Here is a 16136-nt window from a genome sequence, read left to right as displayed (position 1 = left end):
GGAGAAGTTGAAAGGAAGAAAGGGTTGATGGGCCCCAAGCAAGCCCAAACCACAGCAAGGCAAATTCCACTTGATCTTAAGGCTCAAGAAGAATCATCTTTTGTCTCGATACTCTGCCCTCCAGGCCCACTGGGGTGGCAGCATCACCCTCATGTCTCTGCAGGGCCGCCTGCCCCTTCAGCTCTCTGGAGCGGTCCCACCCAAGGTGCTCGCTGCTTTGGCCCTACCCCTCTGGTACTGGGTCATCCTTGCCCACTGAAACCAGAGCAGCAGGCCTATCCTTTGAGGGAATGGCCTTACCCCTGGGCCTGTGGTGGGAGTGGCAGCCCTGATGATGTCTACATCACCTTCAGTACTATTCTTCCCTTTTCTTGAGGAATGGTGCATGTTCACAACTGAATAGCTATGTGGTCCCATCTTATAGAATCCAAGAAGTCCAATAGCGTTCCTTCACTCTGCCCTACTTTTTCTTTAGTTCAAACTGGCAGTGTCTCTGCTGGTATAAGCCCATCTCTACTGATGCCTTCTGCTGTGAGATGACTAATTAAGTCCATGAATCCCACCCATGATCTCTTAATCAAATGGTTGTTCAGTCACACTCTTGGTATTCTCTCCAGAAGAAGCTTTCTCATTTTTTTGCAAAGTGAACAGGCTAAGAATTTCCCAAATCTTCAAGTTAAGGTTAAATGAGGTCATAAGGGTACAGCTCTGATCCAATTGGGTTAGTGTTCCTTTAAGAAGAGACACCAGGGCTTCCCTGGTGGCGCAGTGGTTGAGAGGCCCGCGTACAGCAAAAACAAAACAAAACAAAACAAAAAAACACCCGAGAGCTTGCTTATTCTCCCCCTGTCACGTGAGGACACTGCGTGAAGGCGACAATCTGCAAGCTAGAAAGAGAGCTCTCAGCAGAAAGCTGGCATTTTTTTTTTTTTTTTTTTTTTTTGCTGTACGCGGGCCTCTCACTGTTGTGGCCTCTCCCGTTGCGGAGCACAGGCTCCGGATGCGCAGGCTCGGCGGCCATGGCTCACGGGCCCAGCCGCTCCGCGGCATGTGGGATCTTCCCGGACCGGGGCACGAACCCGTGTCCCCTGCATCGGCAGGCGGACTCTCAACCACTGCGCCACCAGGGAAGGAAGCCCCTCAGCTGGCACTTTGATCTTGGACTTTAAGCCTCATAACTGAGAAAATAAATTTCTATGGTTTAAGCTACCCAGCCTATGGCATTCTATTATGGCAGCCCTAGCAGACTAATGTAGGTACTGTCTACAGAAAGTGAACATATACTGGTTTGCAAGGCAGAAATAGAGACACAGATGTAGAGAACAAACATATGGACACCAAGGGTGGAAAGCTGGGTGGGGGGGGATGAATTGGGAGATTGGGATTGACATATATACACTAATATGTATAAAATAGATAACTAATAAAAAAAAAAGGAACATATGTCAACCCTATGACTCAGTGATTCGACTCTTAGGTATAAATCCAAAAGAAATTAGTACATATGTGCACCAAAAGACATGGACAAGATGTTCACAGCAGCAGTATTCATAATTCTCCCAACCTGGCAATAGTCCAACTGTCCATCAACAGTAGACTATATTGTGAAAATGGTATATCCATAAGATGCAATACTACATAGTAACAAAAATGAGCGGATTATAACTACATGTAACAGTAAGGAAGCACTTTACAGATATGATGGAAGAAAGATGCCAACATGAGAAAGCATATACCCTATATGCTATTTACATAAAATTCAAAATCAAGCAATAATGTTTTTTCTTGACCTGGGTGCTGGTTACATGAGTGTGTTTGCCCTGAAAATTCATTAATCCTGTACACTTATCATTAGTCTATTTTCTGTATATATGTTCTATGTCAATAAAAAGTTTACATAAAAATAGTCACTCACTAAAAATGTCACACCATTGTAATAATGGAGAATGAGTTGCTATACTGTGTGGTGTGAAGGCAGTGCGATCTGCTGACCTGTGACTGACCACTCAGTGATGTCACAGCAGCTTGGCCCACAAAAAGGACAAGGTGGTGGAGATCACAGTGGACAATTGCTGGGAAGTCTCGGCATCGTACACCGGGTACACACACATCGCAATCTCCTTTAGCTGTGTGTTCAGGCAGGTAACAACTCTTTTAAGCACTAAATTGCAATTGCACGAATATACGCATCTTCTATACTAAGATACCTTTTAAAAATCCTTGTACACTTCTGGAGGTAAGGTAAGTAAACTCTGAAAATGTCAAGTCATAACAGGTCAGTCTATGGCACTCTTGGTCAAGAATTGCCCACTGAACTCTGTTGAATAAACCATTTCTCTTGCCAGTGTCTCAACAACCTCTTCAGATATCTGAAGCCTAGGCTATGAATGGAGAATTTTGGAGGGATAACTTACTTTCCTGGTAGCTTCCCTTTATTCTCCACCAGAAAGTCAGAGGAGCTAGAAAGGATCTCATGGCTATAAATTTTGGTCCCAGCTATGATCTACTAAAGGGCAGAGCCTGAGGCTGTGAAGTGGCACTCCAAAGGGACTCTGAGACATCAGGGAGCCTGGGGAACTTTGGTTTCCCTCCTGCTAGGGAAAGGCATGGCTGCAAGAGCCAGGGCTGTAATTTACACACAGTGTCCCCAACGGAGGCAGGTGTTCCTCTTTAGAGATGTATCGCCTTCCTTGTGCCCCACCCCAGGGTCCTGGCAACCCAGCATCTGCTCCTTCAGACTCCTTCCAGGCATGGCAGGTATGACTCGCTTTTTTGCTCATGAGGATACTTCCTAATGAAAAGCTCCCAAGGCTTCTGGGCCCAGAGTAGCCATGACAGAGTTTAGCTTTTCCTTCCCCACACCAGACACACACGTGCATGGGGATCTCTCAGAGCACTCACCTGGGGCGTCATCCCGTGGCAGATGTACACGATAGGAATATTCTCTGTGTCTGGACCCTGATCAAGACACAAATCAGTCTTCAGAGAGTTCTGCAGCTGAACGCCAGAGGAGAGGCGGCCACACCGAAGAGAAAAGAACAGAGAAACAGATGCATTAAATCAGGAGAAACAAGCATTCCACTGAGACAGGCTCTGCTTCCATAATCAATCCGAGGCCCTCTGAATACTATGGAAACCAACAAGCACCAGCTTTTGCCTTGCATCAGGGTGCTGAGGGAAGACCAGCCTCTTCTGGAGGGGAAGCATTAGGATTCTGTTAAACAGCAAGCTGGGTTTGCGGAGCTGGGATAGCCTAGGTAAAAAGAAAAGATACGCATGCACACACACGAGATGCTACTAGATTTTTCACCCCCTCCTTTTGCACAAGGGTGGCATAATGGCCTTCAGAAGTCCGTGGATAGAAGTCTTTGTTCTTGAGGGTTGGGGGAAGTAGGCAACGTGTCAGCTGTTTGGGGGCCTGGGATATCCTCTAGTACCCGGCCTTCTCTGCTTCCTGCAGATCCAGCAGTGGTTGGCCAGGCCCCAGCGGAGGCCCAGCTGATGAGGGTTCTCCAGAGTGGGAGGTCTGGTGGGAGAATAAGAGAGAAGGGGGCCAGAGTGGGAGCAGGGGAAGAGAGGGGTATCTCTTATCCTCACCTACAAGCACACGGCAATCAACAGAACAAATGTCTGGGTACCATGAACCAATGTCTTACCACATCTAGGTAGGAAAGCACATATTCAATGTCCCCTTCCGGCTTAAGCTCACTCTCAGGCTTTGGAAAGGGCAGCTTACGGTCCACGTGGTCCTGCTCGCATGCCATAGCTGAGTAGACCATGGCAGGCACCAACAAATAGCTTAGAATGAATTAACAGCTGTCTTTCTTTCCTCCCCTCTCCTGGTCCTTCTCTTTCTGGAATGTGACTATCTCATGATCCTCTTATTCTGTCCTAGGAGTCCAGATGAGAGACCAGACACCGTGGTCAGTGGGTGCTGGCCACTAGGATGGTGAGGCCATTTAGACTGGGTGTGGTGGATCTGCTGGGCCATGTGCAAGCAGAGGAATCCAGTGTGATCAAGGAGGAGATGAGGCAGGAGGCAGATAGATATAGAGACAAGAGAGATCATCCTGCCGCCGCTGCAGTTTGAGTGGCTTCCCAGCTCAAGTGCTCATGTCCAGCTGTACTTTAGTTCCTAAGCCCATGAGAGAGTTTGTGGTATCTTTACCCACCTAAACTTGAGCTAGCTTCAACAGCTCTTCTTAGCAATCAGAGTACTCTGTTCACAGCAGGAGGCTGGAGATCAGAATCCAGGGGAGACCAGGGCAATGGGCCACAGGTGGGTCATCTATCTGGGGAAGGCCAGAGGCAGACAGTAGCTAAGTTTTCGTAGTCCTGATGGACATGGCAGGAGTGCAGTGAACCCAGTTAAGGGGTGCGAAATGGAATAGATAACCAGAGGCCCACGTGTGCTCTATGTGACCCCTGTTCTTGACAGGGGACAAGGAACAGAGCCAAATCGTTTTCTCTCGAGCTCCCTTTCCTTTACTGGGTGATAGCAGCTCAATCTCAAACTTGAAGTTTAGGGGTTCTGCAGAAATATGAGCATGTGTCAGTTTTCTAGGCAGGGCCCCAGAAGCATCGATGCAGCAAATCCTCTATCATAAACCAATTACTTGGCTGGGAGGAGCATAGGCAAATACTCTCTGGACTTCTCCCACAGCCCATGGAGGGGTGGGTGTCACATTTGAAGCCGAACACTGTAATCCATCAGTGAGACCTGCTAACTTCTACTACAAAGAGAAAGTCCCAGAAAGCCCTGATGTCAGACTTGGATCTCCCCTGGATCCCCAAAGCTGGCCTCTGAATGAGGGGTGGGTGGTGCCTTTTGATAAAGTCCTCCTTGGCTCTGTGTCATCCACCCCCCATTACGTAGGTGGTCTGTTGAGGAAGCTGGGAGAGACGGGCTGAGATAGAATCCTGGCTCCAGCTGTGTGGCCTTGGACAAAGCAACATAATTCCTCATCTGTCTCCTTCACTCTCAAATAGGGATAATACTAGTGCCAACCTCATAGGTTTGTGGATTAACTGAAACAATATCTACAAGCACTCAGCACAGGGCCTGACAAATAGCAAATGTGCAATAATTGTTAGCTACTATTATTACCATTATAACCTTTCTGAAGGCCGTTCAGGGAAACTAGCTTTTATGACTGCATCTATGTGCCAGGTCCCAAGTGAAATGTTTTCCATGCATTATCCCACCTAATTCTCAAAATAACATAGCCAGATCGGTAATACTATCTCTTTTAAGGGTGCAAGAAGCGTGTTACAGTAGGAAGCTCTGCACACCTCTCGGTCTGTCATGCTGTCCCCACTGCATGGACCCTCTGCCCTGGCCTTCTCTTTTCCCTGACTGAATCCTCCTCTTCCTGTGGTCCTCAGCTTCTCTGTCACTCTGGAAGCCTTTCCTGACTCACATCTGGGTGTGAGGCCAACACCTCCATTTCTCTGATTGCAGCACTTAACATGCTGTATTCTTGTCACTTCTCCACTTGCCCGTCTCCTCTATCAGTCACCAGACTAGCTCTCAGGCTTTCTCACAGCCTGCGACGTTGGTCAGCCCTGGCACATATTACACGGTAAGTATGTGTGAATGAATGAAGAAAATGAACAGTGAATGAATGGCATCATATTTGGACAAATGGCAGAGCTGGAGTCTGTCGGTCTCCAAAGTCCAAGCTCTTTCCATCATGCAAATGGAGACGATCCTGAGACTGTGAAAGACGCCCCATGAAGTGATGTGACTATAACCTTTCAGGTTTTGCAAACTGTCAAGGTCACGTAGTGATTAAGTAGCAAAGCTAATGTTCAGAAGCAGGCATGTCTGCTTCCAGATGCTGCTCCATCTCTACTGTCAGCACCAGAGCTGGGATTATGCAAAGCCATGCCCTCTCCCAGGCCCGGAGCTTGGTGATCCAGGCGGATGCCCATGCCCACACAGCGGGGCCCACAGGCCCTTCAGCCTGCAGGAGGCATTAGTGGGACCTATTACTGGATTAATGGGCAGGGTTATATAGACTTGACAATGGCCTGAGAATCCCAGGGGGTTATTTGACCTGAGCAATGCAGTTTAGGCATGAGTTGGAAGGGAAAAAGAAAAAAAAAACAACAACGTGCCCCTGAGAAGACATCTGGTCTTTCCATTTCAGAATAAAAGTAATCACCAGGAAGAAAGATTCAGCCCCAGAAATCCTCTTGCTCTTGTGCTGCATCCTGCCCTGCCCATTGTCACCTTACTGCCCCCATTAAGAGTTCATTATGCTCCTGGACAAGCAAGAATCTCTCTGCTCATGTAAGAACCCAGCCTGTTGAGGAGGCAGGAGGGAGGGGGGCTGGCTGGGCCCTGAACAGAAGCTGGTAGATGAACATGCAGGGGGTCAGAGACGTCCGCCAGGCCCAGGAACGGCTGACACAGCTCAGCCCTCTGGGATGGCAAGTGGAGGTTTTTCAGCACAACCTAGTGAAAACAGCCCCAGCTGTGGACTCAAACGGATCTGGATCACAACCCTGTATATGCCACTTACTATTTGACCAACCAAAGGTTTCTGGGTGTGGTGGTGAGGAGACTACATGGTAAACCTGCTGTATGTGCTCATAAGATGAGACCCTTTTGCTTGGAAGACAAGAACGCCCTGGGCCAAAACCCAGAATTGCAATGGCTGCGTGCATACACCTCCACTGTTATTGCTTTCCCCGCTTCTCTGGCTGAGTTTGGCTAATACTCTTTAGCTACAGCTGATAGCTTGGTGAGACCATGAATCCAGAAGCTTGCCCTGGCTCCCAGAGGTCTGGGCCAATAGTTTCCCTGGAGCCACAGTAGCTAACTATTCTGTTTGGGCTGGGTTCGACAGTGGCCAAGCAGCACACACAGCTTGCTCTGGGCTGGGTGTAGGGGTACCAGTAACTGCCGCATCCTCAGGATGGTTCTGGGGAGGTAGATGGGACTGATGGGCACCTCACAGTCCAGTGTGTTTCCACAGTGATGACAGGATCTGGAGCCTCAGGTAACAGCTGGGCAGTGCCAGCTGAGGAGTTTTCTGACATCTGAATTATACCAGCCTGGGAAGTGGAGAGGCAAGAGGCTACTGGGTGGTACTCTCAGGACATGTCAGCCATGCCATGGGGACTCTTGTGGGAAGATATGACCCCCTCCTACAGGTTGGCCTCCGGGGACAACAGAGGCCCTGCAGGAGGGTGGGAAGGGGGGAGTTCCTGGGACCTTGGCTCTGTCTCCTTTAGAATCCTAGGATGTGAGAGTTGGGAGGCCCCCAGGGAAACACTGAGGCCAACCCTTCAGCAAGGATTCTTCTCCTCCCAGGCTGACGTTGTACCCATAATGTTCCTGCTGAGGCAGGTGTTGAACTCAGTTCTGAGCACAGGTCATCAAAGGAAGAGGCCTCAGTTCTTCCTTCAAATTTTCATCCTGGGATATCTAAAAGGTCTGAGGGGACACTGCAAAGGGAGGAATGACAGTGATATCAGAAGCTGATGTTTTAGATTCAGTTTCACAGTTGATTAACTGCATGAATATGGGCAAGTCACTTTTCCTCTCTGTCTCCCCATCTGTAACACAGCAGGGGGTGGGGGTAAGGCAGGTGGCCCCAGGGGATAGTTTTGAGGGCTTAACTGTCATAGAAAATCTTTATGTGTTCAGTCAGCAAAAACCAGGTGAGAGATCCAAAAATCAATCAGGTATTTAAAATACCTTAAGAGTTGTATGGTCCTGGGGATATTGGAAGAATGGGAGAGTTTATAATGTTCAAAGTATTTTAACCTTAGACACAAAACACATTTATGTATCTGAGACTTTCTTCTACCCACAAGGACAGTATTATTTTACCACACTTAACATATGAAGAAACTAAGGCCAATAGACATTAAGAGACTTGCCCAGGAAGTGGCTGGGTCAAGAGTGGAACCAGGTCCAAACCCTCTGCTCTGTCCCTCCATCTTGCTGCCTCTGCTGGGGGAACTGCTCGCTGCCAATCAATAAGTGGTACTAAAACATCCCTCAAAATACAGCAAACTCAGGAAGGTTATATTTCCCAGAATGCCTTACCAGGAGGCTCTGTGTGAGTGAAAGACATAGCCCCGTGGGTGGGGGAGGCATGAAAGCTGGTTGGTAGAACTTCAGGCACCCATGCTTGAGGAACAGTGGAGTTTGTTACGTTGTCTTGCAATCTTAACCTGACTTCAGGTTTTTGTTTTATTAAGTGGGATATGCAGGTTTGGGGCCAGAGCTGAATTGCTTAGGACTGTAAAGGAGAGACTGAGCACCTCTCTCAAGGGAATGGAGAGGTTTGGGCTATGAAAGCATAGGCTGCTTCTCACTCAGCTCCAAAAATCAGCCTCTTGTCCACAGGTCTACCACACGTCCCATACTGGGGGCCAAGAGGCTCTTCCCCTCCCTGACTCTCCACACCTCTCTCTGGTCCTGCTCTCTGTCTGTGTCTGGGCGAAACCCCGAGGGGCGAGCTCCTTACCACCCCATAGGCAATGATGTCTGAGTACATCCTCATCTCTGGGTACACGCTGGCCAGGTACCACCGGAAGGTCTTGCACTGCAGCTGTTTTCTCAGAGCCTTCCTTGCAGTGATGTCCCCAATGTCGATTCCTGAGTCCTGCACAGGGTGCAAACACAGAGATTCAGCCACCACCAGGGCACAGCTTTTCCCCGAACCTCCCCAACCATGGTTCTGGAGACTGTCTGGTGAAGGGACAACCTGGGAATATAACTCATGCACTTCCCAACGTGTGCCTTGGCCCCATAACCGTCCCCGTTTGGTCTGTGAAACATCAGATCAGCACTGATGGGGACTGTCATCAAAGGCCATTGAAAATAAAGATGCAAATCCTTAAAAATTACTAAAAGAAAAAAAAGCTGTAGTCTTCGTATAAGTGAAAGAAATGGGAAGAATACAGTCTGATTAAGGTTTTCTCTCCCTCAAGAGATAAGATGAGAGATTCTGAACTGCTAGGGGAGAGGAAGAGGGAAGGGAAAGAGCTGAAGATGGAATAATGCTAATTACATTACTATTCCTAAGGATCATGGCAACTAAGTCTTACATAACACAATGTGTCAGGCTGTGCTCTGCGTGAGATAGGCACATATATTTATATTTTATTTATATTAAATTTATGTACATGGTCCCATTTAAACCTATGAGGGAGTACAATATAATCCTCATTTTACAGATGAAGAGTTGAGACAAAGGGAGGTTCAGTGACCTCCTGGGTGACTTTCCCAGAGTCTCACAGCTAATAAGTGGTGGACCTGAGAGTTGAACCCAATCAACCTGGGTCTGGAGTTTGGGCATTAAAATTTACCCGGCGCATTTTTAGGAGCCTGCCCTTCTGCCTCTTAAGACCAAGTCCCTATGGGAGAAGCAGCCTATCTCTTTAGGCGTGGGGGCTTAGCATAGACAGCACTGTGTCTCTCACTTCCCAGGTGTACCAGAGAGGTGGCCCTTGAGCCATCGACATGCAGCAGACAAGGAGTAGACATGGAGACATGGATGTGTCCTTGAGTGAGAGCGAGAGAGAAGCCCCTACGTTTCTTGTGGTCCCAGAGCAGAGGGGAAGCCCTGGGCTTGCACCCCAGCTGTTGAACAGGGCACAGAAGCAGCTGAGAAAGAGCTGATGCCACAGCAGAGGATGCAAAGGGGTCCCTCCAGTGGGGGATCAGATGGCGATGGGTGACACCTCAGAGGATGACACCATGGAGCCAGGGATCAGAGGGGCATGTGGTATCTCATGAGACATAAGCCCACAGCAGAGACAGAGGAGGACGGGGAAGCACATACAGCTCTCTCCCACTGACACTGCAGTCCACGTGCTGGCAGTGTTACCCCATCTGGTTCTGCCATCAACTCCGGGATCAAGTTACAGGGGTTGGGAATATAATGAAATTGACAGTTTAAGTCTGAAATGTCTGGGAAAAATCACAAAGATGGCTGCTGCATGTACCTGGACATTATCAGAACACATATTTTGATATCAGTCAACAGGGGCTTGAGTCAAAACAAAATGTAGATATAGAAGAAATACATTTATTTTTGCCCACCAGAGTTCAGGTCATGTAAAAATTTGAACCTGCCACAGCCTGAAGGTTTAAGTTCCAGACTCCTAGGGTGCAATTTCAGTGAGGATATACCTTTTGAATATTTCTTGATGACCTTTTCTCTGATGGGTCTGCTCCCTGGCTCCTGCCGGGAGCCCTCCCAGCAACTGCTACTTGGCCTTTCTCTGCTGAACCCCGGCTCCCTGACGATCAGGAAACATGTTCTGCTGATCTCTGTACCCACAGTCTAGCGCTGCGCCTGAACTATATTGATGAGACCGAGTTGAAAAAATATTTATGAAATAGTGAACTTAGCAACTGACAATAAATGTATCCTGCTCACCCCTCCCATACCCCAAGACATCTGTTAAGTATTAACTCTTTAAACTTCTCTGCGCTTTATCCTCACATCACAAAGCTATTTGCCTGGACCCAGGTCTTCTCACTTCATGCTATACTTGCCTTTATGTGATGACAAATTAACACTGTCTCAGCTTTTAGGGAAAGCAACTAGAAGAACCTACCTCAGCAAGGCCTCTGTATTTTCCTAAAAATCTAGGTTCCCATGGGAAAACTTCCTTTCTACATTCAGGATCAAAGGAAGGTTTGTCTCTCTACTTATAATCTAATCAAAAGTAGGAGAGAGACAATCCATCAGGAGTCCATCTCTACTTTAACTTCTAGGAGACTCAAGAACCAGAGTTTTGCTCAGCTTACGTGTCTGGATATCATGTCCCTTTCCTCTTCCTGTTTATTCATGGACTTTTGCCTTTCCATTTTAACGGTTCAGCACATCTGTACTGTGTGTTTACTGTAAACTGCATCAAACTCTTTTTCAGAGCAGGGGGAGGAAATTGAGAAATAAGCAAACATTCTCAGAGAAGGTCACCTTGACCTTTATTATTAGAAAACAATAAATGTATCTTCCCCCTCTGCCAAATACTTAGTGTACAGGGTTGAATAGTGTCCCTCCCCAGTATCATGTCCGCCCAGAACCTCCAAACGTGGCCTTATTTGGAAATAGGATCTTGCAGATATAATTAACTAGAGATCTTGAGATGTAATCATTCTGGATTTAGGATGAGCCTACATCTTCATAAGAGAAAGGAGAGGGAGGCTTGAACACACAGAGACAGAGGCAGAGAATGGAAAGATACATCTACAAGCCAAGGAACCCCTAGAGCTACCACAAGCTGGAAAAGGCAAGGAAGGATCCTCCCCCAGAGCCTTTGGAGGGAACACGGCCCTGACAGCACCTTGATTTGGGGCTTCTGGCCTCCAGAACTGTGACAGAACACATTTCTGTTGTTGTAAGCCACCAGGTTGTGGTAATTTGTTCTGGCAGCCCTAGGACACTAATGTACTTAGTCACACAAAAAGCTGTCCAGCATTCCTGCCTGTGTGTGCAGCCAGACACAAAATTCCTTGTAGCCAAACCCAAAGAAGGGCTGTTGCCTAAGAACCGTGGTGAGTCATCCTTGGCACTCAGCCTGTCTTCGGGCAAGAGGAAGCAGGGGCGCGTCTAGAGTTCCTGAACCCTGTATAAGGAAATATTGATGCTTTGCTGCAGACTGACTTTGTTTGTTGATAAGCAAACTGATTTTCAATTAAAGTAGAGGCTGCATGAGTGGAAGGCTCCTCTGGATTTCCAAAAGCTTGGGACTGAATGTGATTACGGAGTGAGTGAGAGAGCTGGTTCTGTTCAGTGCAAGGCCCAGGAAGGACTCCGCACAGAAGGAAGCGAGGGAGGATGACTGCCCAGCAAGGGCATTTTAAAGCTGGGGCGGGAATGCAGAGGGCGCGGGTGATCACGTCGACAACAAGAGTTAACACTTCTCTAGTGCTTTCCATTTGCCAAGCACTGATCAAAGTCTTTCCACATATTAACTTATTTAATTCTCCAAGGAGCCACTAGGCAGGGGTGAAGGGTTCCAGCTCTACATCTGCAGTTGGGATGCTGTAGACGAAAGGTTAAGTAAATCGGGAACACACGTGCCTGTGACTGAACAGAATGTATCGAGATGCCGCCACATCAAGGGCAGCTGGGAAAATTACTGGGGAAAACATGGAGGAATGCAGCACCCACATTTCCTCCCTCTTCTTTCTTTTTCAACTCATCTTTATTGAGTATCTAGACTGTGTCAGGAGCTGTCCCAAACGTCATGCATACAAATAGGAAGAAGTCACAGTCTGCCTGAAAGCAGAGTCTGGAAGGTCCAGACAAGTAAACAGACTCTCTGCACACAGTGTGAAGCACGGCGGGAAGCAGAGAGGGCTGAGGGACAATGGAATAGGGGGCCCTTAGTCCATCCCCTGGTGTGGGGCAGCGAGGATGAAGGGGAAAGGGAGGAGAGCAGTCAAGGAAGGCTTCCTGGAGTAGGTGATGCTAAGGGTGAGTTTGGAAAGATAAGCAGGATTAGCTAAACTAGTGTCACCCAAACCTGGTTTCCCCAAACCAGCACCTGGGGAGCTTTTTACAGATTCTGCTACCACTATACACCTCCTCATCAAAACCTCTGAGGATGAGACCCGGAATCAGTAATTTTTAAAAGGTCTCCAAGTGACTCTGATGCAATTGGTCTGTAGATCTGCTTTTAGGAGCCACTGATCAAGGGAAAAAGGGATCACACGTATGGCCAGCAGATTCATTTGTTAACAAGAATTAGTGAGGTTTTACTGAGCCCTGATCACGTGTCCCACCTTGTGCTAGGCCTGGTGACACAGATATGAATAATAAAATCTGTCCTCAGAGAGCCCATGGTCTAGTGAAGTGCTTCTCAGCCGTGGATGGACATTAAAACCCCCAAAGAGCTTTCTTAAAAAAAAAAAAAAAAAGTCCCCTTCCAAACCAATTAAATCATAATCTCTGGGGTGGAGGCCAAGTGATTTTAAAGTTCAGCCAGATTTGAGACACACTGGTCTAATGAGAGAGAGACTTTCAGACAATGGAACATTCTCTTACAGGGTGATGATGCAATGACAGAGACACGCGGGCAAAAAGGGGCTTTCTCCCCAGCTGGGGCTGGCTTCTAGAAAAGAGGTCACTGGAGCTGAGTCTAAAACGATGGAGAAGAAATGGTAAGGGTGGAGGCTGGGGAAGAGGTTTTGGGAGGAATTCCAAGCAGAGAGGACAAAATGGGCCAACACACAGAGACGAGAAACAGCCTGGTGTGAACAGGGAGCTCAGGGCAGTTCCCCTAAGTCCACGCTGTCTGCAGAGCCTCCAAAACAAGGATGGTGGGCAGTGGGGTTGGAGACGTGGGTGGAGGCGAAAGCTTAGATCCACGTCTAACACTGGACTTTATGCCTGATCTTGTGCACATGGAGAGTCGTTTAAAGATTTCAAGTAGGACAATGACATGGTCGCTGTGAGTTTTTTAAAAAGATGACTTTGGGCAGTGGGGAGTATGAACTTGAGGGGTAAGACTTGAGCCAGGAAACCAACCAGAGGCTGTTGCAGAGGAAGAGACGAGGCCTGAACTCAGAAGTGAGAGGAATGGAAAGGTGGGCTCGGTGATGGACTGGGAATGGAAGACGATTAAAGGAAGACACTCAGGTTTAAGCTCACATGTCTGGTCAGATGGTGGTATCATGACTTTAGACAGAGAATAAGAACAGAAGCAGACTCGGGGCGGGGGGGAAAAGATGTACACAGTTTCAGTCAGATTCAGTCTGAAGTGCCTGTGGGAACACCCAGGAGAAGATGTGTGGCTGAAAGTCTGAAGCTAAAGGCAAAAGTCAGGCTAGAGAGAGTAACTAGGAAGCCCTCAATGTATAGGTGGTGCAGAACCCAAGAGTAGATGGGACTACCCTGGGGATGCATATCATGAGAGCAGGTGGCCAAGGACGGGTCCCTGGGGGGCACTTAAGCAACCACTGGAAGTAAGCCTTGCCCACACGGAGTTAGGAGCAGTCGGAGAGATGAGGATGTTCTGGGGTGTGGAATCCTGGAGCTAAGGGAGTGAAGAGTTTCAAGGAAAAGGTGGGATCCTGTAAGTGAAAGACTCTAAAACAGCCATTAAATCCAGCAGTTAAGAGGCCCATGATGACTTTGCCAAAAGCAGCTTCGAGGTAGTATTGGGATGTGACTTGAGAAGTGGACGGGAGGTGGAAAAGTGTTGACTCTTTGCACAAGCCTGAAAGAGGCAGAAGAGGGAGTCTGGACATAGAAGCGAACAGGCGGGTCAAGAGGAAACGTGCTGACCCCTTCCTTCTCCTCCTAAGGCTTCACCCTGGACATTTCCACCCCTCATCTGCCTTTCTTGTGTTACCCCCCAGCCCCACCCACTTGACTTGGTTTGAACTCTTCTAGGAGTCACAGGCAGACACTGAGTTTCATCATTTTCCAATTACTTCTACTCACTCACTTCTCTACTATTCTCTGGATTTGCTGTCTATTTCAACATCTGGCAGCTGCAATCGGGGGGAGAGGGCTACAAAGTTTGCAGCTTTGGGGTGCAGAGAGACGGGGGACAACAGTAACGGACAGGATCCCAGTCCTTTGCAGAAGCCGGGAATCCACACTGCTCTTTGCTGGTGAGCTCCTGGGGAGTTTCCAAGTGTGCTTAACATTTTGCTATCAGAGGACACCCACAGCAGGGCTCAGCATCCTGCCCAGAATGCTGTGATCCAACACCCACAGCCACAGATGGGGCTAAAAGGCACCACCGTTTCCCTAGAAACACTCCCACTGTTAGAGCTGCATTCGGGGCTGGTTCATCAGGGCTGGCTGCACTCCCGCTGGTACTGCTTGGTTCCTCATTCTTCTTCCCAACTGCTGAAATCTCACTGATTGTAGGAGGATGCAATCAACCTAAGACCCCTCCCCCTGGTCGTGGTAGTGAGGGGGTTGCCTGAAAGCTCCCACCCATGACCCAGCCTACTTTCTCAATCACTCCGCCTGAGCAAAACATTAGCTTGGCGGACACATCGGGGAAGAAGGCCTTCATATGGAAACTTTAAGCAAAGATCAATCATTGCCCTATTAGGAAGAGACAGCAGAGGCTTTCTAAAGGACTCACGAGGGGAAGCCATGGCCTTGGGAGGAAGGCAAGAGGTCCTGCAGTCAACAGCTCCGTTTCACATAAAATGCAACATAAGCAATGATCTCTAGGCAGACCAGCTGGCAAGCAGGTGGGGATCCCGTGGCTGGCATCTGTTGGGTTCTCCCATCCCAGCGGTCCAAGGTTACTTCCATATGACACACAGCAAGGCTGAAGAGAACTACCAAAGAAACATCGCTTTCTCTCTCACACTTCTTAAGTGTGGGTGACTAGAGGGCTAGAGGACAGTGGCAGGTGATGAGAGGTTCTGTGAGGGTTAAAAGTAGCCTAAAAAACGTGGGAATGTAGCCCAGCCCCATCCATGTGGCTCAAGCAATCCCAAAGACAGGAATATTCCTTATTGGTGTGGTCAAAGGTTCGGTGGAGAAGTTTGAATCCAGTCTACAGGGAAATTAAGGTGCATTTTGTGAATTTTGGTAATTACTGGGATATTTGTAATCCAGGACCATGAAATATCTATTGTCAGAGAAGCTGAGAACCTGGGAGCATGTTGGAACCTTGGGGCCACTTGGTCCAACTTTCTCACATAGAATGAGGACAATGCTGTCTGGAGGGAAGGAGCCCTCCTGCAAGGAGGAGGTGACCAGGGACGGGGTGGGTAAGATGCCTTAGCACCCTATAGTCAGCCCCTTTTCTTCAACATCTTGTATCTTAGGGTTTGAGAATTCACTCCAGCATGGCAAACAAGACTCTGGCTGTCCCCTGGGAAGAAGGGTTGAATCTCAAGTTTGTTCTGTTTTTTTCCCCATCAACCCCCAAGAAACCCACCCCCACAGGGGCTTCCTACCTCTTGGGGTATGTTCCATGCCATGTACACATGGCTTTTAAATTCGTCCATCCAGACTTCAGCCACTCTGAGGGCGTTCCTGCGGACATGGGCGGTGAGGTCCTCGGTGTAGGGCTTGTGGGCTCGCTCAATGTGGGCAATCCGCGAGCAGGGCAGGACCTCCACGCTCCCGCCACACTGCCACACCTGCGGAAGACACAGGCCATGCATCAGTGCCCAGACC

The 16136-nt window shown here is 48.4% G+C and overlaps 1 protein-coding gene across 1 annotated transcript in view; it reads right to left on the bottom strand.

Annotated features, from left to right (window-relative positions):
- Positions 1-16136, bottom strand: part of GALNT18 (polypeptide N-acetylgalactosaminyltransferase 18) — a 353583-nt gene that overhangs the window by 58831 nt on the left and 278616 nt on the right. Inside the window, exons 7-9 of the mRNA XM_022555677.3 lie at positions 15914-16099; positions 8487-8624; positions 2902-2997 (exon numbers count right to left, since the gene is read on the bottom strand). Of these exons, the coding sequence (XP_022411385.1) occupies positions 2902-2997; positions 8487-8624; positions 15914-16099 (420 nt within the window). The remainder of the gene's footprint in view (positions 1-2901; positions 2998-8486; positions 8625-15913; positions 16100-16136) is intronic.

The sequence above is a fragment of the Delphinapterus leucas genome, chromosome 7, assembly GCF_059928025.1.
Source record: "Delphinapterus leucas isolate spDelLeu-1000000601 "Yukka" chromosome 7, BTC_Dleu_Yukka2, whole genome shotgun sequence".
Classification (NCBI taxonomy): Eukaryota; Metazoa; Chordata; class Mammalia; order Artiodactyla; family Monodontidae; genus Delphinapterus; species Delphinapterus leucas.
Note: the sequence above shows the minus strand (reverse complement) of the source record. Positions and strands in the feature narration are given on the sequence as shown.